At 40.0% G+C, this 25,038-nt stretch overlaps 1 protein-coding gene across 4 annotated transcripts in view; it reads left to right on the top strand.

The window, feature by feature from the left end:
- The window catches only part of adgrb3 (adhesion G protein-coupled receptor B3), a 136,623-nt gene that overhangs the window by 89,347 nt on the left and 22,238 nt on the right, over positions 1 to 25,038 (top strand). For all 4 annotated transcript variants that reach the window (XM_074646363.1, XM_074646362.1, XM_074646361.1 and 1 more), the window contains exons 13-16: positions 2,992 to 3,138; positions 4,058 to 4,133; positions 7,243 to 7,345; positions 8,614 to 8,657. In XM_074646363.1, the coding sequence (XP_074502464.1) occupies positions 2,992 to 3,138; positions 4,058 to 4,133; positions 7,243 to 7,345; positions 8,614 to 8,657 (370 nt within the window). The remainder of the gene's footprint in view (positions 1 to 2,991; positions 3,139 to 4,057; positions 4,134 to 7,242; positions 7,346 to 8,613; positions 8,658 to 25,038) is intronic.

The raw sequence follows: 25,038 nt of genomic DNA, 5'->3' as shown, positions 1-25,038 counted from the left end.
GTATGATAATGTTACCCCTGGACACAGCACATGCAGTAATGCCGACTCACACTACAGCGCCATGGTGGCCACGTGGCCCTTTTGATTAAAGGAATGGAAAGTTTCGCGGATCCATCGGCCAAGAGGAGAGCATCTGGCTGAGTAAGATATTGCGGCATCATTTTGTCACTAATTTATGGCAGCCTCTTGACACCTAGATAAATACTGGCTGTCACCGGCGCGACGTCCTCTGTCCTCCTACTTTTAGTCAAATAACCTTGATTGCGAAAGCCTCTCCAATCCGGCGACTTATTCTCTCTCTTTACAAGCAAACACTTGGAGGACAAAGTGAAGCATGGGGATATGTTTGAAAATTAAACACCACTTTGCAGGTGAAATACATCATGCACTTTTGACATTTTTTGTCCCCGGCTGTCTATTGTGAGGCTGTATACTTCACGGTCGAGAGAATATTTTGACGTTAATATCGATTAATTGCGATGCGATGGCTGCGAATGCACATTAATTTATTTCCCGTGCAAAATGTTTGTGTTGTCTGACTTTGACAGTTCACTTAATGCTGAACCTGTCATGAACGCATTCAGACGTAATGAGCGACGCTATAATTCCCTCTTATGAAAATGAGCCATGCAGAATGCTCTCGGTGCACTGAATCGTTGTTCGGAAGCATCGCATTCCTAAATGATCACTTTATTTGTGCTGTCTGGCCCCACCAGGCAAGTGCAAAGCCCCATTTACCTGCCGAATTACCCAGGACTCTGAAAGACAGTCGTCCTAGCACCCTGTTGTGTTTCACAGTGTGTCCCGTGACTAAAACCACAAACACACACACACACTTACCTCTGCTGCTCCCAACATCTGGTGCTGTGAACAGGGCCCCTTTGCAAATGGCGGGTCTCGTGGCGCTCTGTGATTCCGTGCCCGCTGCTGGATCGTCTGAAACACACAGACACACCTTCTGTCACAGATTTCACTCAAAAGCGTGGAGTCTTGCCAGGATTTGAATTGTATTATTGGCAGAGCGCGAGGAACAATAGAGCTTTTGCATCGGGATTAGCCTCAGATTCCCCCTCGCTAAAGCACCACCTGACTGGGACTGGATGTGATACCAGGTAGAGAACAGTACAGCTTTATCCTCCCCGTGTAATACTTAGGCCCTTTCAGTTGATCCTGGGTATTTTCCTTGTCACTGCCTTAGTACATGGACTGGCCTTTTATGGCACCTCAGGAGGGATGCGAGGGAAGGAAAGAGTGATTAAGGAGATTACCTGCCTACCAGTTGTCAGGTGCCAATTGTAGCTTTGATTTTATGGTAAATGTGTAAATGAATGCATTAAAAGCCCAATCAGGGATTTCCTTCACATATAAATGACCTGTATATTCACATACACAATTTGACAAATGAAAATAAGTATTTGTGTTTCTCACTTTATCAAAAATTTTTATGAAAATAAAGGCCTATCATACTCCAAAGTGAAACTTTTAAACTGCTGCACAGCTGAAAATTCAGGCATTTCAGCCTCACGACATACTGTGAGTTTGATTTATAATAACTAGTGCAGTGCCCGTGCAAAACATGCTTGTTCGGTTCGCTCATACAAACAACTTCACAGTCGACGCTGCGCTTCCTCTGCAATACACGTCTCATGACATAGTTGCGTCACATACTTGCGGCTACTCTGAAACACGGGTGAAATATAGTCTGTTTCATGGGAAAAAACACACCCAAGGCCCGTTACTTGTGGTCAGAAACACCGGCGAAACATGCTTAGCGGATGTATTAATTTCCAAATAGGCGTATTAGTCGCTTGCTTTGACATTACCACTGCTGTTATGAAGTAAAGCATGGATTTAATTAGAGGAGGTATTTTGCCGATGGTAACATTATAAATTAGTATGGCAAAAATTTACACAATTTGAGATGGCGCAGTTCCTGTAGGCTATCCGCTCATGTTCGTTGACTCAGGGGAAGTGAAGAAGAGATCAGTTAGTATATCCAGCATCTAGCTGCAAAAGTTAACTGCAGTCAATGAGCGGTGGCCTGTAAAAGCCTGCTGTGGACGACATGCTCGACTCAGTCTGCAGAGCCCTGAAGCCCCGCCCCCCGCTAATGTACAGAGCGTTTTGTGCTTGTTTATTCAAAGTTTATTAATATTGAACATGTCCAAATTGCACCAAATTCGACACGGCACTCCTTTACATCCCCATCAATACACCCGCCAAGTGTGAAGTAGATCAGATGAACGGTTCTTGAGATATTCAAAGGACACACACACATACACACAGAGAGAGATTCCTTGCTTTATAGTTAGATAAAGATTTAAAAAACATCACTCACATGGTATCATTTCAAAACTTGAGTCTTACACACTTCCTGTCGCTTTCTAGATGACAATGATTCCACTCTCATATCTGTGCAGTAATTATAAAGCTGCAGCCGGTTATCTTAGCTTAGTTTAGTTTAGTTTAGCTTATCTTAGCTTAGTTTAAAGATTGGAAAAAGGGGGGAAAGCTAGTCTGGCTCTGTTGGACATCACTGCTGCCAGCCAAGAAATAGAAATGTTTCCACCCAAGCTAAGCTAAGCTAAGCTAAGCTAAGCTCATTGGCGGCTGGTTTCAACTTCTTAGGCTATTTACCACACAAACAAGAAAGTGATCTTAATCTTCTCATCTAACTTTCGGCAAAGCAAATAAGCGTATTTTCCAAAAAGAATTATCAAAAGATTAGTAAGAATGATACAAATCAATCTAAAACTATAACGTAATGGGTTTATACCGTGTTTATGCTGCAAATTGTGCTAGTTCACGTGTGAAATGTTCCTGTATGAGACAGGAAAAACGTGATGTTAAAAAAACGTCATTACAGGCTGACTTTTTTTAGTAACTGGAACCCAGACGATTCTCCATGAAACAATCTATAAACTCATAAATACTCTAAAGTATATTGATCATCAGTATTTCTTCGTTGGTGTGTTTGTTTGCATTCTGCAGTGGCCAGCATCCAGAGACTCCCAGCAGTGTCTGTGATGACTGACATCAACTTCCCCATGAAGGGTCGTAAAGGCATGGTTGACTGGGCCAGGAACTCCGAAGATAAAGTGGTCATCCCAAAGGGCCTCTTTGTTTCCCAGTCAGCAGGTATGCGACTGTATATATGTCACAGAGCTGTTCTACTACTACTCCAACACATCTTTCTGTAGGACTCGGAGCTGTATACGCAGTCTTCATGAACTTTATTAGTCTTAGAATGTATACGGTATGTAAAGTTTACTTCTATATAAAACTTGCAGTAACATTTCTAGAGTCTGCAGAGGAAACTGTAGGAGAAATGTTAGGATTAATGCATAGTGAATAGACAATGATGGATTCAGTGGCCACCGCTGAGGAATGGGCAATAAATATCTTGACATCTCAGCAAACGCTGAATGATTTTAGTTGAATTGCTCCGTCTGTAAAACTTACAACAGGACTTGCACGCAGACACATCAGTCTTGTGTATTTTCTAGATGTTTTATGCTACACCACCCCTTGTTTTTGGGGAAAGTGAAATAACGCTACAAGCCTTTGAACACAGCCTGTTTGCTTGTTCAGTCACTGAGTTTTCCCGTCGACTCAGCGCTCTCAGCATCCTTTCAAACTCTGCCAGTCGCCACTGTACTGTATATATCGCCATCCGGAGCCAGACAATTAGGTTAATTGGTGTAATCAGTCTTATCTGGAATATATCAAAGATAACAAAACAAGGGATTGATTAGGAATCTGTGCCACGTGCCTAATCCCGGCCACTCTAATTTGGACAGAAGCTGATTCTGTAGGAGACTTTAGCACTTCTCTGACTGGAGTCTGGTGAAAAAAAGTTGCGAAATGTAAAAACAAAAGTTTTCTTAAAGTGTAATTGGCAAAAACTGCAGAACTAGCAATTAAAACTTGCCTTTGAATTATGAAAAATCACCATGTTATTGAAAGTGCAAAACCTACAGTATTAAACATGTGCAGTATGGACTTTTTGAATGTTTACTTTATTTCTCCTTTTATTTTACTTTATTTTCTCCTTAAGATATGGAGGGATCGCCTGTCTTCATCTTGGGTACAGTTCTCTACAAGACTCTCGGACTCATGCTACCTTCACCAAAGTAAGAGCAGCACTTCTCCTTGACTGTGTTTTCTGGTCTGCTGGCAACAGGAAATATGAGACAGATTTAATCTGTTGGAGGCTGCAGAGGTGTATTAGATCAAGTCTTAAAAACAGGCTGTGCCTGTCTCCACTGTCCCTGAAGTGTTCCACTTTAGAGACATGAAATTCAAATTTCAACGGGAGCAAGAGGAAACCAAATACCTTTCCTTTACTGCTTTTTGTGTATGTTAATTTAAAGCTGCAGTAGGTGAGATTGGAGCAAATACGATTAAAATAAGTTATTTTTTAATGGTATCTGCAAGATTTCACAGACCGGAGGAAAACAACTAATCAGAGCCGAGCTGGAGCCTTGCCGTCTCTGAGCAACTGTCAATCACTCACAAACTCCAATCAAACGGTCAAACTAGACAGCGTTGATCAAGTATGAATCAATATTCTGTTACTGTAATGCCTATTTTTCAGAAACATTTTTTAGTGTACTGTTTAGCTGTAAAATGAGAAAGTTTGTGACCCTGCAGCCATGTTGAGATCAGTTGAGGAAATACCAAGCACCGCCGACCAGCCGGAGCAAACTTTCTCATCTTACAGCTAAACAGTACACTACAAGATGTTTGTGGAAACATTTGAGATGAGAAATAGGCATTACAGTAAAAGAATATTGATTCATATTTGCTCAGCGCTGCCTAGTTTGACCGGAGTTTGCGAGTTATTGACAGCTGCCTCTGTTGAATGAACAGCCAATAGGAACGCACTCTCTCTGAAATGACCTGTGATTGACCAAAGATTTTTTAAAGCCTGAAAACAGAGCCATGAGGAGGTGCAGAAGTCTAGTTTTCTCTCCGAACACTGGAATTACAATATGCTGAAAGGTTATTTTTGTTTTTTGCCCAGTGATGCCAAGAATATTCTGCCAACCATTGCCTTAAAGTTCAAATTGATGACTTTTGAGGATACTTAACATTTATAATTCCTCTAATTGTGTCCTGCAGAGCTAACAAACATCAGGCTTTGGCATTTATAAACCTTTTGAGAAATGAGTGTGTTGACTCTAAATGAAACATATTCACTGTAGCATGGAACATGTAGTTAATTAAGGATGACATTAGTGCCTGGAAAAGCAGCGGGATGTCCCGAACAAACACCTGGTGTCACACCCCAGTCAATAAGTCCCTGGCACCGGCGTCCCAAGGACAGAACGGTCATTCCAGGACCGGCCAGGCCAGCTGTCACAGGTGGAGCAGCAGCACCTCTGTGCACATGTGGAGAGGAGCTCATAACGCAACGCTGAAGCTCGCCCTCTCCAGACTGACGGGAGGATAAGCACATCAAGTGGCAACTGTTTATTTGCCAAATGTTATGCTTTTGAAGTTTCAAAGAAGAACATAACTTTTTCGCCACCAAATGTCAGAAGTCTCTAAGTGCTAGCACTAAAAGAAACGTATCCATTACTCCATTGATTTCCATTTTTCAAACAAGTCCTGAAAACTGACTTGTATTGTAGGAGAAAGTCAGATAAAGATATTCTCAGCTCAAGTGGTGACAGTTTTCCTCCTAGTGAGAAGCGCTCATGGATTTCAGCTTCTAATAAGAAGACTATTCTGTCAACGTTACAATAGCTGGAGACGGTTTTTGAAACGGGGCTATAATGGCAGATTTTTTTAAAAGCGTAGGATACAAAGAAACATCTCGTTTGGTTCAGACGAGCCTTTGATTTGTGCTTTCTACTTTCTGGTCTGCTTAGATGTTTTGGTGGACATCCTGTATAACTGCTTTGACGTCTAATGGGCAGCTTTTTAAAATCCTCCCGTCTTTGATATTTGTGTTTGTATTCAATACAAACTGCACTAGCAAAAATACCTTGGACTAATACTCAAATAGTTTAGAAATGAATTCAAAGCACTCCAGATTTTAGATGATTAGATAAGATTAGAGGGGAACTTTAAATTCATACTATTTGTACATAATATCCTCTCAGAGACCCCGAATCAGGTTTGGTACTAGTGTTCCTTATAGATCTTGCATTAGTCTCCCTGACCCGGCAATTAAACCTAATCCTTAAGTGTTGATGCTTCTAAACAGAGCATAAATAAATGCAGGGTTAAGGCTTTTGGAAATGTTGTTCATCCTTTGTACCCATAAGACATTTATAGGGATATACATGGTAACACAGTTAAGCTTATACATCCATCGTGATGAGCCTCTTCTTTACCACATGGTGTGAGAAAAGTGAGGGGTCAATTTTGAGATTTTGGGCTATTTTGCTTCCATAACATGTCTCCTTTCAGAATAGCGGAAAGAAAACATTCAAAATATACATTTTATTTTACTACTTTTTCTATTTACATCTGTAGATTTCTCCTAAATTCACCAAAAGTTAGCATTAGATAACGCCTCATTTGCATATTTAAACATAACATTTCAGAAAAGAAAATAATTGTCTTAATGTCAATAATCAACTGGGTAAGTTTCATGGTGATATCTATTCATTATTTTTTTTTACCCTATTCACCTGTAGTGTCTTCAAAATGTTTGGAATTTTACATTACATATATTTAAAGGTCATTTTCTTTAAATTTGTTTTTGTTTTTTTCTCGTACTATGAAAAGTAATCTCCACTTCAGTAGCACTTACATACACCAAACTTTCCAGTTTCATTCGTATCTATATTATGAAGGTTTTTACAGAGGGGTTTGTTTATATATCATTCATAGCCTGATTTATAGAACATTTTATTCCTAAAAACATCAGAAAATTGATTTTTTTAATGGCTGTTGACAGTATTTTTCTGATTTATGAAGTGATAAAAAGAGATATCCAAAAAAAACGTAATATAATACGCATGTCAACATAATGAAACAAGAGTGTTTAACCTGGCTTTATCCAATGTTCAGATTTCTGCTCTGGAAATGTATGCAAATTAGCACATAATAAGATAATGCCTCATTTGCATAATACTATTGTCTTAATGTAAGTAATCAACTGGGGAAGTTTATGGTGATATCTATTAGTTCAAATGTTTACCCTACTCACCTGTACTGTCTGTGTGACAGGAACATCCAAGTAGTTCCGTTCATTTTCTAATCGTTGGGCGTCTTTGCTTGACTCAGGAACCACACAGTTGTGAACTCCAAGGTCATCGCTGTGACCGTGAGACCTGAGCCCAAGACGACGGATTCCCACCTGGAGATCGAACTGGCTCACCTGGCAAATGTAAGCACCACACGTCATTCTATCATTTTCAGATCCAGTGGTGGAGGACGTATTCACATCCTTTTACTCAAGTAAAAGTACTAATACAACAATGTAAATGTACTGCATTTAAAATCTTACTTCAATAAAAGTACAAAAGAATCATTAACAAAAATGTACTTAAAGTATCAAAAGGACTCGTTCTGCAGAAAAATGGCCATTGACTGGCGTATTAATATACATTTTATTACATTATAGATTGTTAATACAGATTCATCAATGCGTAAACAGCATTATAACTTAAACAACTACTTTATATACAGTTTATTCCAGTGGTTCCCAACCTACTATAGGGGTCAGGCAGATAGATTTCTTGTAAGAAATCACGAGTCAAAAACTTTTATGTTCATTTATTTTGCACAAATTGCGACTACACAAACGTAACAAAAAATAAATAAATAATATACAGTGCAGGGAGAGGCAAAACAAAAAAAACACTGGGCTTATCTGAAGCCTCCAGCTAGAGACAAGATTAATATACAGAAATAATATGACTACAACGTTGGAAACCACTGCTTTAATCTTAAAGAATATATTGTATTTTATAAGCTTATATGTGTTTCATGTCAAATATTACTCTGGAAAGTAACTAAAGTTATCTAATTAATGTAAAGGATTAAAAAAGTTTAATATTTCCCTCTGAAATGTAGTGGAGTAGAAGTATAAATTGGCAGAAAATGGAAATACTCAAGTAAAGTACCTCAAAATTGTACTTAAGTAGCATACTTGAGTAAATGTACGTAGTTACTTTCCACCACTGTTCAGATCTACAAATACAAACGTTGTTTGAAGCCTTTCATGTTATTTGTGGTATAAAACACTCTAGAAAGAGTCTTTGTCTGTTGACTGAATGCCCGAACAATGACCACATCACATATAACCTCCCGTCAGCCGACACACAATGGCGGTTAATTGGCTCGATAATTAATTTGCAAGCGGCCGGTGTCAGGAGAGCGCCGCGGCAGTCAGATAATTACATGGACAATCCCTTTTATGATCCGGGCCCTTTTTATTCATCTCGGAGATAAAGTGCACGCAAGTCTGAACGTGTCAGCAAGTGTCTCTGATGGTGCACTCCGCGCTCTAATTTATGTGATCCATGAAACACAAAGATCTACACTGAAGGACAAATGCGCGGTTGGTTGATGATGATGATGATGATGGTGATGATGATCAATTATCGTCATTATTTAGCTGATAAACATTTTGTCCTTTTCTTGGCCTTCCAGGGAACAATGAACCCTTACTGTGCACTGTGGGACAGCAGCATCATGTAAGTGGGCATGCTCTTTCACTTGTCTAAATTGTTCTGTTGTTGTTATGTTACTTCTCTGTTACGCCTCTGAAATGGGGTTAGTGTGCGTCCTCACTTCGTCTTCAGAAGTAAGGAACACATTTCTCTTTTGCAAAGAAGCTGGGTAAGCCAATAGCACGGCAAACACGAAAGGGAGCTGGAGAAAATATACCCGCAAGGCAAAAATTAACATTAAAGCTTTATCAGGGGGTGGACAAAATAATGTGAATACCTTATGAGATATAATGCAGCCCTCTGCAAAAGCCCAGCTATAAATTAAATAGTTAGTGTAACATACTGTATGAGCTTTGCCGAGACTCCTGAGCTTACGCCAGGACATGCATCTCTTTACGGATGGATGGTTCAAGTTCAAGAGTTCAAGTTTGTTTATTCGTCATATGCACAACAATTACAGAACAGCAAGCAGTTGTTAGCAATGAAAATCTTGGGTCTCAGGTACTCTTCAACGATGCTCATTAAAAATGTATATATCAAAAATGATGAATAAAGTATAAAGTATAAATCACACAAGTAAAAGCAAAAGGAGAACCAAAGACATAAAATAATGCAAGTTAGAATAGAAATATTTCAAATGGATAAGCTGAATGTAAATAGGATATAGTATGCATATGCATGATGAGAAGAAATACATGTAAACTGTATATACGTATATACAGTATATATACAGTATACATACTGTATACTGTATATATACGTCCGCATTTTTGTTTTCTATTAAAAGCAGGGATTTCTGTCTGTACGATATCTGTGAACTAGCCTAGCAAAGTGTAGTTTTTTGCGGACGTATATATACAGTATACATACTGCAGATATGGGAAAGAAGTACATTTTGTCTGTTTTTCACCGTCTATTATAAATTTTTTCTTGGTGAAAAGTTCAACGGCATATTTAGCTAACATTGGTACAAGCTAGCTGTAACATATACGTAGAGTGGATGCATAGTGGTTCATAGGCTATATGTCTTTTAACAAAATATTCAAACTTTTCACTTGGAAAAAAATTATAAATAGAGCTGTATTACATTCATCAATCAGTTATTAATTAGCTAATTCTCCACAGAAAGTTAGCATTTTATGCGTATTGCTGTGGCACATGCAGGGGCACACAGTGCATATGGTTTGTCCGTAATCTGCCGCAAAAGTTCCATTTTTGAGGCAAATTACAAAAGCAAAACGTAAGGAGGTATTTCACGAACACATCGGAGGTCACAGAGTTTCCCATGGCTTTGGGTGAATGAATGAACTTCAGGTTGACTTGCATACGTACACAGATCTATGTGGAAACGAGGCGTTGACACATGTTGAAGTTTTTCAGTGTCTTCGGTGTCTGAGTCAGTGTTGGTGAGGTCCCACAAATTGCAGTGTCCCTGTGTCCAGCATATACCGTCACGATTTCGTCAAGACTCTAATGAGAAACCACATGAGTCACTCGTGACTCATAAGTCCACTCCTGTAAATCACAGTTATGGACACATTTGTGCAAGTGAGTTGCACTATACATATTATTAAAGTTAAAACCAATTAGCAGCATGTTTGGGCTTCAACAGACTAGGGAAAATATTAATTTTATAAGGCAACTTCCAGAGATACAAACAGGCCGGATAGTCACCGCCTGAAGTGCTGGAGAGTCAGCGCCACAAATACTGCAGCATTATGTAACATAGCGAGGGGGAAAACTCTCAAAAATCGTGAGGACATATGCAAAAAACAGCTGCATTAGCAGAAGGAAACACCAAACGACAACGGCATAGACCAATGATGAGACCTGACACAATCGCAACAAAACTTTGCAACGAAAAAACATTCCTAAGAAAGTTATAAAGCTACAGTATACTGTAATGTGTTGTCATTATTCTGTCCACACCCTTTTACACACCTATACGTTTCTGAAACTTCTGTTGACTCTTACAGTGTATGTACACTTTAAAGTTGCGATTCTTTGGCCTGAGTTTGGTGTTGTGATGCCGTTTAAGTGGATTTGATGTCACCGTGTTTGCACTGGAATGGTTTTCGTATCTGAACTGCTGTTAACATTTGACAGCAGCGGTCTTGTCACAGTGTCACTTGATAAAACCAAAGTTGTTGGAGCATTTCCACTCACAGAAAGTCAACTTTTCTTGCTACTTTGCAGTGAGGTCTGTTCACTGCTTTAGCTGAGAGGCAACTGTTTACTAATTACATGAAATAAAGGGAACAGAAGCTAATAGCTGTTTAATTATTAACAGTTCTAAGCCTTCACATTTTCATTATAGCAAACCCTGTTTTTAATACTATTTATGGCTATTCAATGTATTTGCATTCTCTCTTTTACTTGCTACTGGAAGAGTCCCCTTTTCCCATGCGGGATTCAAATCACATACCCATGCACTAGGGATTCACACAGGAAGCGATGCATTTCATATGCTGTCATGTGGAAGAAATCATTTGGTGTCGGATGGCAATTATTGAATGCGGGGATTCCTCTCAGCTAGTGGTTTGTTTGGGTGCTCTATAAACTGACACACTGGTTGTTCTTCTTCTGTTGCATTTCTGATAAAGTGCAGTAACTGCTCAAGGTTTGCTTCCCCCAGTGGTCGATATATATTTGTGTCTTTTGAATAGGGCTGCACAATTAATCGAAATTCTATCGAAATCGTAATATGGCCTTGTGCAATTTTCAAATCACAGTATTTGTTAAAATCGCAATATTTGTTAAAGGCAAAATGTGTGTTAAAATACCATTTAAAATTAAATAATGTGGGGTGACCTCTACCCGCTAGAGCGTGCGCCCCACGTAGGCTGAGTCCTTGGCAGCGGCCCGGGTTCGATTTCAAACCGTGGCCCTTTGCTGCGTGTAATCCCCTCTCTCTCCCCCCTTTCCTGTCATTCTCCAGCTGCACTAATATAGGCAATAAAAGCCCCAAAAAATAATTAAATATTGTGGTGCTGCAGAGATGTCCTGGCCTACACATCATATTCTACAGACTTCCACAAAACATCTTTGTTTGGTGCAGATCCCCGCAAAAAAATCCATTATCATTGAAATATCTTTTTAAATGAAAACGAGAATAATGATGTAAAAATTATCATCCAATCTAATATCGCAAATCATATTGCAATATCAGTCAAAATAATCGCAATTTTATGTTTTTTCAAAATTGTGACCACAGGTGTCAACAAATCAACCAGGACTGACACCGATGGCTGACCTGATTTGTATATCTAATATTTTTCAGAAACAGAATGAAAGAAAGCACATAGCATGTTACAACATCAGCCCTATATACTGTACATACTAACTATTAAGTGTGTATTTGAAGTTATATTTTGGACATCAGTTTTTGCTTTATTCATGGGAACCAGCAGCTGTGGGTGAACCAGCTCAGGCAACAGCTTATACGAGGTTGTTATTTTGACTGTGAAATAGCATGTGAACTGTGCATAGTCTGTCCTCTATCATGCTATTTGAGGGCAACTGGTCTATTTTTGAACAGCAAAGATCCAACTGGGACAACTCTGCTCTATTCTCTTTCTCTGACTTTCACAAACCCAAGTGTTTCATTTCTGTAGTTTTTATTTTTTTTTGTTACCGTATCTGCACTAAGTCATTTTAATCAGAGCACCGCCGAATGACTCCACGGTATGATTATCATGTTCATTTCAAACAGTTGGCTCGCCCTACAACACAATAGCAGCCACTCTCAGGACTCATTGAGGGGGCAATACGCCATCTGTCAGCCATGTTGGTCCAAACCAAAAGAGAGTGCTCGCTGTAGCCATTAACGGGATGAAAATGTTGTTCACAAGTGGAGAACTGTGTCCTCGGACTTGCTGAGGTCCGGATACAGAACGTGTGAATGCCGAGCTGAACACTGGAGGCAGCTACAGTGAGAAAAGCTGCCACACCTGAGACTGTGCTGCTTTGCTTTCACCACAGGGGTGGAAGCCTGAGGCGCCGGTATCCTCATGTGACAACACGAGGAAAAACTCTTGTGATTTGTCTGTTTATGGAAGCAGCTGTGAAGAGAACATGCTGTTCGTCGCTACAAAGCTGGAGCTTGATATTGTGATAGAGTACATGCATTCTTCATTTACTTTGGGGCCACATGTTTTGCTATGCAGAGCGAAACGAATGAGAGCAGTTTTAATAAGGTGCTGTTAAATCTTAATAACATGCAAAACTAGATAAATGTATTGTTCTTTTTGTAGCAAAAGAGAGCTATAAAAGAAACGGCTAGAGTTTCTCATGCTTGTTATTTGGGATGTTTTCTACTGAATCAAGGCACTGGTTTAATGAGAATAATTTGATATATTAAAATCCATCCATTTAAGGGGAAGCAGGCCAGTAAAACGATTCAGAAAAACAATGATATAATTAGGCAATTCTTTCTCACCAGTTCTGAGTAGTTTGTTTGATTTAAAAAAATACATTTAAATTTTTTTGAGACTAGAAGATCCACATAATTGTATAAAGTATCCTGATACTCGGATTGATAATTTGCAGTGGTGGAAAGTGACTTAAGTACTGTACTTAAAGCTGCAGTGTGTACAATTGGAGCAAATAGGATAGTTATTTAGTATTAGTTATTTTATAAAACGGTCACTATATCCTGACAGTAGTGCATGAAACAGGTAATCTGAAAAGAATCATGTGCCTCTGTGTCCTCCGGTGCTCCTAATGGCATCTGCAAGATTTCACAGACTGGAGGAAAACAACCAATAAGAGCCGAGCTGGAGCTTTACCGTCTCTGAGCAGCTGTCAATCACTCACAAACTCCGATCAGACGATCAAACTAGGCAGCGCTGATCAAATATGAATCAATTTTCTGTTACTGTAATGCCTATTTCTCGCCTCAAATGTTTTCAGAAACATCTTGTAGTGTACTGTTTAGCTGTAAAATTAGAAAGTTTGTGACCCGGCAGCCATGTTGAGATCAGTTGAGGAAATACCAAGCACCGCCCACCAGCCGGAGCACAGCCAATAGGAACGCTCTCTCTCTCTGAAATGACCTGTGATTGGCCCAAGTCTACCGTCACAGTCTAGATTTTTTAAAGCCTGAAAACAGAGCCATGAGGAGGTGCAGAAGTCTAGTTTCCCTCAAAACACTTGAATTACAATATGCTGAAAAGCTATTACGGAGTTTTTGCCCAATGATGCCAAAAACTCTCTGCCTACTGTAGATTTAAACACAAGATTGAGGTACTTTTGAGGTATTCGATTCAATTCCAACTCCAACATTAAAATGCTAACTGTAAGTTATGCATCAGTCATAATAATTCAATAATATATATTTGAATGCAGGACTTCTACTTGTAATGAAGTATTTTCAAACTGTGGCATTTATACTTTTCCATAAGTAAAGGATCTGAGTAAATCTTCCACCACCGATAATTAGCAATATTAAGAAGATGATAATTAATGTGACGATGAATATCCCAATCAATACAGCAGATGTTTTTCTGCATCATTTTAAATACTGAAATAAGTCTTGACAACATAATTAGTTCCCAAGCAATCTTCATTTAGTTCTTTGCAAGTAGAATAATAATAAATGACTCACCTGTCACATGAGGCGAAGTCCTGGACCACATTTAATGACACATGCTTCTTGGGATTGTCATGTTTTGATTTGTTTTGTAACCCAGAGGACTGGTAGGATAATCCACTGCTCCTGACAGCGATTATCTTAAAGGAGTAAAGAATAAAACGCAGATATGAATAAACATGCTCATATGCAACTCTCCATGTGAGAAATAAAACATTGGGGCATTCAGAGAGCCAATATCTTTTTTTTTTCTTTTTTTCATTTACTCTTCAAGTCTGCAGCTCCACGGCACCGAGTGTAAACAGGTCAGATGCATACACTTTTATTACTCTTTGAAATGTCAATATTTTCAGCCATCAAACAAGCCTGAAATTGCCAATATCCCACCACTGTGCCAAGGGAATAATGTGAAATGCAACCCAATGGTTTTAGATCAGTCAACTTCCCTGTGGTGTTAAAAAATAAATATATTTGGGGGGGATTCTTTATCTTACACTAATGTGCGTTATCTTTGAGATCCAGCATGAGTTTTTAAAATCAGATTACTTCCCAGCCTGTCTAAGCTGAGAACTCATCTTTCTTTAACTGGTTTAAGAAGATAAATTAATCTCATTTTAAGCATCATCGTAACCGCTTGCATGAATTCTAGCCCCTTAGTTGTTCCAAACTGCCACTAAACTTGCAGAAAAAGAAAATTACACGATGACATTACAAGCTCATTACGAGCCTTTTGGCGTTCCCCTGCAATTAGATGCTTTTAAAATCCTCTGAATCCTTGTAAAGCGCAAGGAGCGCATGGAAAGCCGTATGAGTGTCTTTCTGACGTTTTAATCGCAGATGTTTTTTTGCATCCCCCGCTCAGATTATCCACCAAAGTCTTATCGAGGCCAAACCTTAAACTGAAGCGGACAACCTTCATCATTAAAGGCTTTTAGATCCTGAAATAACTCGCCACATCAGAATTAACAACATCTTGACCTCTCTTTAAATCACAGCTTCTTTACTGACTGCCGTATTTATTACACCTGTTTTTAAGATCTGATTCCCCTTTTTCATCTTTTTTGGCTTCCTCTCTAAAGCACTCTTAAGGTAATAAATAATACCACAACGATAATATTGTAAGTATTAAATGTTCTTTTCTTTTTACGGTGCAGTAAACAGATTGTAATCTTTATGGCCAAACATGTGTGGTACGTTTGGCTTTAACTGCAGCGGGAAAAGATGTGCTGAGACCACAAGATGAAATGTTTCCTTCTTTTAAAGACTACTCGAGTCAATTTAGGTGATTTACTCTGCAGAACATACAAGGTCATATACTAAATAAGAACAGCCTAAAGGATGCGGAAAAAAAACTGTAGACACGTTGTAATAACCCGAGGCCTTGCTTATTCCACAACTAAATATAGTTACCTAAACTGATTAGTAGTAAAATGCTGTAATTCAGCTTTTATTAAGGAATTACCTCAATAGTTGTATCACAAATTACTTATACGCTATACAGTTTATACCATGACTTTACCAAGAACGCTCCACCTCCTGTGGAACCAAAAGCACAATTAATAATTTATGTGTTAAGGTGTGAAAAGCAGCTGTTCAGGTTCTACACACATCTGGAGATCCTGGATTTGAGCCAAACAGGCCACACCAAACACTGGCAACCAAGAAGAGAAGCCTTTAACTGCATGATTTGGTTCTCCATCACCTGGGTTCTTATACATTTTTATAATATACAGTAGTACCAGAAAATTCTAAAACTATGATTTTCTCCCCTGAGCGAACACAAGTTCCAACCCTTTCTATTAATACTCTTGATGGTGTCTCTATTCTACTCTAATTGTCTATTGACAATTACAAATACTTGGGAATTTGGATGGACAAAAGTCTAAATTTAAAATTCCATATTGACCATCTTGCAAAGAATATAATATTCACACTGGGTTTTCTGTACAGGCTGATAACTGTTAGCTGCAGTTGCTTCAATTAAATAATAAACACATGACATACATGCTGCGCTGTTAATGCACTGATGAAATATATTTTATCGTGCCTATTGACGCTGCCCTGATATGTATTGATGCAGCTATTTGACCCTGTCTCTAGCTAGTTAAATAAACTGTATATATACATACACACATTTATATTCCAGCCTTATTTTACTGATGCTTATTAACAGACAAAAGAAATCAGGCTTCTACAGCCTCTCATCGACTGTTGGACCAAAATCAGAATCTACCATCAACAGGTTTTGTCTACTTTAGTTTAGAGCTACTTAAGAAATTCAACAAGTTGTGTAAACAGTAAAAGCACCTGCAGCTGGTGATATATATTTAGCACTCAAAAGTCACGTCTCCAGCTTCCTCTTTCAGTAAATTGTTGCATTCGATTTTAGGTTCAAGCTTTCTAACTCTGCTGAAAACGCTCTCTAATGGCTTCCTTCTTTGACGTCAAGCTTCTTTTGACATTTTCCTATCTGAGATCAGCAGTTGTCAAAAGTTTTTCACATCATACATCCTCAAATAGACACATTTACTCCACAGACTCGCACTTGATCAGATTTAGTCCTGCAGGGGCCCATGTGGGAAGACTTGTTTTTAGGTCGGTTTTGAATGGAAACTGTGGACGCTGCAGATGGGGGGAGGCGATAACGGTGAGAGCATTGAATTCTTTGTTTCTGGTGGATTTAGTTTATAATGAAATGAAACTGCTTCTGGTTTTTGCTCGGGACCTCTGGTTGTCCACTGCTGCGATGACCTCTGTACACTGTGAAAGGATGTCAGGAGGCAGAAAAGGGCAGCAATGTGGGCGATGTTTACAGTAATTCTAAGCTTCGCTCCAGCGAGGACTTGTGATGGACACAAACCATGCATTAGTGGACAGCAGGAGGTTTGGCTGTGTTTGTGTGGGTGTGAACACAGGATGTGAGTCGTCGTAAAAGCACATGTGCACCCTGAGGCAGTACAAGTACAGCAGTGTCATTGTCCGTTCTGACTGACTCCATTCTGTTTGTTGTATTTATATATTGCCTTACTTTAAACCTCGTGGGGTTGATTCATACATGTGAGAGTATAGGATTCACATGTTGTCAACATTTTTAGCTTTAAACAAACACATACAGTAGTTGCAACAATAATTCACTAATCACATTGGGTTAAATACCTCAGCATTAAAGGAACAGTGTGTAACTGTTAAGAGGATCTATTGGCAGAAATGGATTGTGTCTATGTACACAAATCAAGACATTCAATTTCGTGACTATTTCACAAACTGCTGTGCGACTGTGCTGTATAGTGGTCTTAACAACTGCCTTTTTGTGCAGCCATCTAAAAACAAGTCTGATGGAGTCTCAAAAAAAACCTCAACAGTAGCCATTTTACACACAGGAGCGTCCCCATGATCTGACAAACCAAATACTAAACTAACTAACTATGCACTACAGATCATTGGTATGGGGTAGCGACCACCCCACAGCCAGGGACATGCTCCTGAGACAATTAAGCTCAAAACGCTTTCACCCCAACACTACAAAAAAACAAACCAGCGAAACTCAAAGGAGCAACGCTGCTATGCCTGACAGGGGAACATAATTTTAGCTCCAAAACAATTACACACCAACCTGTCAACACTTACCTTCCTTTGGTCAGACTCCCACCACGCTCTGCCCTCCACAAACAAAGACACTCAGCTCACCCTGGTGTTTTCTCTAACCTGCAATCACACCAAAAGAGGCTCAAACCAGAGTATGCAAATACATCAGGGAATCCCCAAAGAACCCGCCTTCTAGGTAGCAGCCAGCCACTGATTGGTCGCTCCACTCACACTGCCTGGGAAACCCCTACAATCAACAGCACCTGGAAGTGTTCAAACGTAAAGAGGAAAGTGATTAAATGCACACAACCAAAACTGCTAGGAATCAGAATCGCACAAGCGCACAATTTGTTATGTCCGGCTGTAAACCATGGCAAGTAACGGTAGACACCACTAGGAGCTACGGAAAAGAAACCATTTGTTTATTCAAAAATAACAGAAACAACAAGAAACATTAAAAAAACGATTTTATTTAACCTTTATTTAACCAGGCAAGTCAATTAAGAACAACTTCTTATTTACAGTGGCGCCCTGGCAAAAGGCAAAGCTTCTTGAGGCAAGGGGATAGGCGGTAAAAAGGAATATCAAATGCTAAACAGACAGCACTGGCATACATGACAAGCATTATATAGAAGAAATGCAGACAGGCACACAATCAACGGACAGGACCAGACAAACAGTATCAGGCAAAACAACAACAGAACAAGAGTAGCAAGTAGTAAAGACAAACAATCACAACAAGCTTTACATGGAGCAGCAAGCACTACATAAAAATACATAACTTCCACTGTACATTCACTTGATATTCTCAAAGCTAGAATATCTCTTCTGCTCCACTAGCTCATTTGTTCGCTCACACACATACGCTGCCGCTCTCTCTCTCTCTTGCTTCACCACTCACTTCCCACGCACACACACACTCTCTGTGGCTCTGCTATTCTCCAAATGACCTACGCTACTCTTACAACAACTGGCTCCATTTGCGTTTTCAAGTCGGCCACCGTAGCTCTCCTACACGCTTGGCACATGGGAGAGGTTTCAATCAGCAACCTCACCGCTAGATGTTGCTAAATCCTACACATTACACCTTTTATGTGACAGAAAATGCAAGTTGTGGAATACAAACTGATCTGGACAGACACAGTTATGGCTGCATTGAAGTTCAACTAATTGCAGTGATAATAGGCATAATGGACCTACTAGCTAGCCGGTGCACAACACCTTCACTTTGTATGCACCTCGGGAGCCATTCATGCCCTCACTAACAAATCCAAACTGCAGCTTCTTCTTGCTTGTCTACCTCCTTTTGAGGGTTTTGTCCATAGACTATATATAAGAAGTGGAAGTAGTCACTGGGACGTCACCCATTGGTTTGTGGACAGACGTTTTGAAGCCTCGAGTTCGGCATTTTGGGCGTTGCCATATTGGTTTTTGGCCTTCGCCATCTTTGTTTTTTGCAATCAGAAGTGAAACAAATGGGTGGAGCTAGGTATCATGTATTTGACTCTAAATGGGACCATACTTTACTAAATGAACATCATGCTGTATTGAAGAAGACTTGAAACTAGTGATTGAGACCATAAACTCATGTTTACAATGTTTACTGAGGTAATAAATCAAGTGAGAAGTAGGGTAATTTTCTCATAGACTTCTATACAATCTGACTTCTTGCTGGCTTTTAGAAAGAATGCAAGTTTAAGGCACTTCTGGATTGGCTTCACTTTTCAGACCCAGAGGCAGCCCAATGGTTTCGTCCGATTTTTCTTGCTACATAAAACAATATACACCCGTTTTTCTTTACTGTTCATTTAGTTAACACAGGGAATGATATGAATTTCCCGTCATCAAGAGATCCTAGCTGGATGGAATCATTTCCCAGCGTTGTCCCAACCCTCTTCTGCCTCTTCTGTCATTGTCTGCTGGTCTTTCAAGACTTTATAAAAATGCCTAAAGCACATTGCCTAAGGCACTCTTTAAGCCCTCAGCCCAGCGGCTGGCTAACCTGATGTGGGCATGCCATGTTTTTAAAGAACTTTTTGGATGGTTATCCCACATTCCTGAAGAAATACAAACCGGTTTCATATGCAAAAGTGACTGACGTGTATAAGAATAGTCAGATCATTTAGTCTATACGGCTGCACCGGCTTGTTTAGCTGGACAATGATGAGGTTGCGGAGCTTCACTCTTTGACTCTTAAGTGCACTGCTTGGAAGTGTGGATAAGTTATGGGTTTAGTAATAAGATCTCTGTGGCTGGAGGAACACGATCTGTCAAAGTTCAGCAAGGCAGACAAACCTAATTGGAGTTTTGAACAACTGTCTATCTCTCTGTTTCAGCGAGACACTAGGGTTTAAATACTGAACGTGTCTAAAACTTTGTCGACTTTTTAAGTCACTCTGCTGTCACTTATCTTGCGATCTTGACACCTAGATATTTTTAAAATTGGAGCACGATCAAAATCTGTCACAAATTTCAGTCCTGGAAGTTTTAATGCGAAATTGTCAATACATCACTGCATTGAATAGAAAGTGGTCAACCAAGGGTGTGTGATGACTGTCATGTCATCAGTCTCACTGTGGTTAACATCAGCACTGACACTTTCTCTAGGGGACGTTTTTTTATATTCGGAGGCCACCAAACCCCCAGATAAGGTCAGACAACACATCAAACATGGCGTACATAAATCCCCAGTCAGGGATGTTCTCCTGTCAGCACCTCTCACTGGCACAAAGGAGAAGCAAACATCTAGCAAGTCAGAAAGTTAGGAACAGATCACGTCGAGGATTGAATCCTCGCCGGGGGGGGGGGGACGGTTGATTCATCCAAAAAGTTATTGAGAAGTAGAGGCATCACACGTGCTATCAATCTCATCACAAGGAGAGTGGGTTTGCTTCTGAATGTGACAATCAGGTTTTTTGAGAGTGCAACAGCAGCAAAGGGTGATCTCAGGTGGGCAGCTGTGTGAACGGTGTGATGCTTGTTGGTCAACTTCATCACGGCCTGTCTCTCTGTCCCACAGGAATTACCTCAAACAATGAAAACCCTGCACTACTATTAAAAGATGTACTTTTTTTTAGCCCAAGCCGCATGAAAATGTGTATGACTATGCGCAGAACAACGTACCTTGCACGGCAGCTGGATTCACGCGATGTCACAAGATCACGTGAGAATCATGGGATCGCATATCACAAGAAAAATCCATCTTGTCAGGCTTCAAGTAATGAGTTTGTGTCTGGCAAGCTAGACCACGGCCCAATCGGCATCCTGTGAGGACCTACTAGCAGCTACGGGCGTGGCTTAGGTGTTTGAGGTGACATGGAGTGGCGACTGTTCGTTCTGGCGTCTCCTGAAGAGGTTAGCGTAGATGCTGCAGTAGCATCAGTTATATCAGAAATGGAGAGTATTTCTTCATTGAGAGAAGAGCAGAGAAGGGCACCAAAGAACGTATATTGCCAAGAAGTGAAAGTCAATTGTTCGTTCCATTGCAACATCAGCATCCAACAGCAAAGCTATGCTTCCGCCATGTTGGACTGAAAGTGACTAGCGGACGCCAGTAAAATGTCCGCTTACAAAGTGCCATACAAAAGTAAAACAAAATTATTTCTATTCTATTGTCATATTCTACCGAAATGACCTGTGTTGAACAATACAAATATTACAATTATAATAAGGGTATTCAGTCCAAAATGGCGACTGTTGTCAAGAAAACACAGGAGTTTCGTCTCTGTGTGTCTATACTCTTTGACGGCACTGAAATCAATGTTTTCGCTCTTCTCCTGACTGGATTCAGCAAGAGTTTGATTGACAGATGGTTCATCCAATCACCTGCCAATTACTTTTTTGAAAATGCTTGCCCTTTTCCAAACAGTTGCCAAAAACGGCTTCTCAGATGGTTCTGTGTAACAAACCATCTGGTGGGTCAGGTTACAAAATAACCTCCCCAGTATCTACACTTTTGAAGAACTCACCACTCTGCAACTTCTCATTGGGTGCATACACAGTCTAAGGTAATTGTTCAGGCTGGCAGGGACCAACGTTAATGTTTGTTTTAAAACTGGAAGCTCACAGATGGTCAGCCACCTCTGCTGATGAAAAGCTGCAGCAAACAACGCTTTCTACTTTTACACAATTTTCTGCCTCTGGGGCAGCTGTAGTTACAAAATGAAGTCCAACAAGTCCTTTAGCCTTTAAAAGTGCTTTGGGATGCCGGCAGCAGCATGTTTTTGTCAGTGATTGGAGGTCACCAGTGTAAAGCGTTATATTAACTGTTTTCCCCAGTTCTCAGGGGATGGCTCCTATTCTGGTGCTAAACTGGGGTTTTTATTGCACCCACAGGTGCCTAGCTTTTAGCCACCCAGGTTACTGCCTGTCAGGCGTAATGTTTTTCTGTGTATACATCATGCACTCATTTGGCATCACGGTTAAAGAAATGTTCAAATGCTTTAGAACATGTCTAATGCTACTGTCTATGAAATCAATAGAAGAGGTTCCCAGAGTCACTGTTTTATTCGTATTATTCAGTACTGCTCAATAGTACAATAAAGATACTCATGAGGACTTGTCCAAGAGCCTGACCCCATGTTTTATTCATCACCATGAAACATCAGTGTTTGAACCTCCCTTTATGAAGCCATTGAAGAAATCCTTGAATATTTCACTATAATTCATACTCATTTTCCACTATAGACCCTGAAGACTTGATGCAGCTGCAGTGAGATACACAGCCTGCAGAGAATATACACTTTACATATCACCTCTACAACATTCTTTGCTTTTAGATAACTCATAGCTACCTATTCTGATACGTGTGTGTGTGTGTGTGTGTGTGTGTGTGTGTGTGTGTGTGTGTGTGTGTGTATATATATATATATATATTTATATATATGAATATATATTTATATATATTAGGGCTGTCAAAGTAACGTGATAATAGCATGTATAAACGCCACTAATTTCTTTAATGCATAACGCTATCTATCTTTCGGAGGTTGAAGCTCAGGGAGGTTGGGCTCAGTTTTAAAGCTAGAAGATACTGGCATCATATGAAACTAGAAAACCAAAGGAATCCATTGGTACCAACCATGTCATACTAGCTTGTCATGAAGGAGTCTAAGTAACGCTCCAAACTTACGCTAAAAAAACGTCATGGCCATTTTCAAAGGTTCCCTTGACTTAAGACATCAAGCTATGTGAATGAAAATGGGTACCCACGTGTCTCCCCTTTACAGACATGCCCACTTTATGATAATCACATGCAGTTTGGAGCAAGTCATAGTCAAGTCAGCACACTGACACACTGACAGCTGTTGTTGCCTGTTGGGCTTCAGTTTGCCATGTTATGATTTGAGCATTTTTGTGTATGCTAAATGCAGTACCTGTGAGGGTTTCTGGACATTTGTCCTTGTTTTATGTTGTTAATTGATTTCCAATAATAAATATGTACATACATTTGCATAAAGCAAGCATATTTACCCACTCCCATGTTGATGAGAGTATTAAATACTTGACAAATCTCCGTTACTCGCTGCGGAGCCCCAAGCCAACACTAGGATCAGCATTGATTCACGGAGAGACCTTCGTCTGGTCAGCTAACATTACCGCCAAGCAGGTGAAATATAGAGTGATATTGTGGTTTTAGCTGACGTGTGTCGCCTCACTGTTTTGAGCGATGCTCGTTCATGTCTATTTAGAGCGAGCAAAGCGCGAGCCAGACGCTGACTTTCGTTGACTTAATGGCCACAGGTGTCGCTGTTAAGAAGCATTTCTGAAAGTTACAAATAGTCCCTTTAAGGTACATTTTGAACAGGTAAAAAATGTGATTAATTTGCTATTCCTGTTTATTTATGGACAATCTTGCGATTAATCCCAGTTAAATATTTGAATGGATTGACAGCCCTATAATATACAGTACTGTATGTATACAGTATATGAAATGGCTACATGAGTGTGCTGGAATACTGAATTGACTGGCTTTCTGTGTGCAGTCTGCAGGGTAAACATGCATCAGTAGTTTGCACCAAACAAGTGAGTTAAGAAGAGAAGAGATGAAGTGAAGTTTTTTTTTATATTTATTGTTACATTACTGTGTACAGACAGCTCAAGACTGCTGTTTGGAAATTTGCAAAGGTTCTCCATGCACAGTCCCCTTCCAGGAATAATAAATATTGCAGCCTCATATTGATCAAATGACAAAGCAGGATTGCCTCACACAGCAGAGGCCACACTTTGGCACACAAATCAGCAAGCTATAGTCTGCTCTGTATTGTTCTGAATCAGTGGTATGAATCCTCATATCTCATGTGAATCGTGCAGCTTTTGTCATGAAGGATGCAGTAGGTAGGTAGAGAGTGAGGAAGAGGAGACAACAGGTGTTTGTGACACGAATCTTAATATGAGGTTGCGGCAAAAAAAAACCTAGTCATGTTTAGTGTAACTTTTCACATGTAATCAATGTGGGTGATTTTTTTTTCCCTTTGAATATGAGTGGAGGGAGGGCAAAATCTAATGACTAATGGAAGAAAGAAGCGCTCCTTTTCATTTCACCTACTAGCGGTGTGAAGTGGAGACTGGCTGCAACCATTCGCGCTGCTTCCGCGGGGTGGTATTGCTTCTGCAGTGTTTTTTTATTTTTGCAAAAGCGTTTAAAAACGACTTTCGTGTCAAAAAAAAAAAAATGATTTTCAGGAATAGTCCCAAAGCATCTTATATGCCCGTTTTATCTCTAGACCTGCAGCCGAATAAACACATCCTGCGACAGCGTGCGCTTCTCTTCTTCTTCTTCTTCTTCTTCCCATTGTACCAACCTCCCTCCTCTCACGCCAGCAAGAGAGGAGAGGAACAGAGTATCAATCTGATACTGGTTGGTGAAAAAATCCCCCTAAGGAAGCATCTAAAAAAGCTGCTAATTAAAACAGTTAAAGGTGGTGGTGGTGGTGGAGGGGGGGGAAATCAACCGAAAAAGGGAAACATTGAGAGAGGAAGAGGAGGAGGAGGAGGAGGAGGAGGAGGAGGAAAAAAAAACGCGTTTGGATAAAAGAGGAATTACAAACATGCAGGTAAATATGAGCGCTCTTATCTTGTTAGCATTGCAAAAGAGGGTGAATAATGGTGTTTTCAGAGCACAAATCTTATTTATCTGCGTATGCTGAATCAATCAGCTACCGGTCTGCTTGGACAGCTCCGTGCATCCTCCTCCTCCTCCTCCTCTTCGTCTCTCTGCCTGCCTCTCTA

This window comes from Sebastes fasciatus, chromosome 9, assembly GCF_043250625.1.
Source record: "Sebastes fasciatus isolate fSebFas1 chromosome 9, fSebFas1.pri, whole genome shotgun sequence".
NCBI lineage: Eukaryota > Metazoa > Chordata > Actinopteri > Perciformes > Sebastidae > Sebastes > Sebastes fasciatus.
The sequence above is the reverse complement of the archived record's forward strand: the minus strand, read 5'-3'. Positions and strand labels throughout refer to the sequence as shown.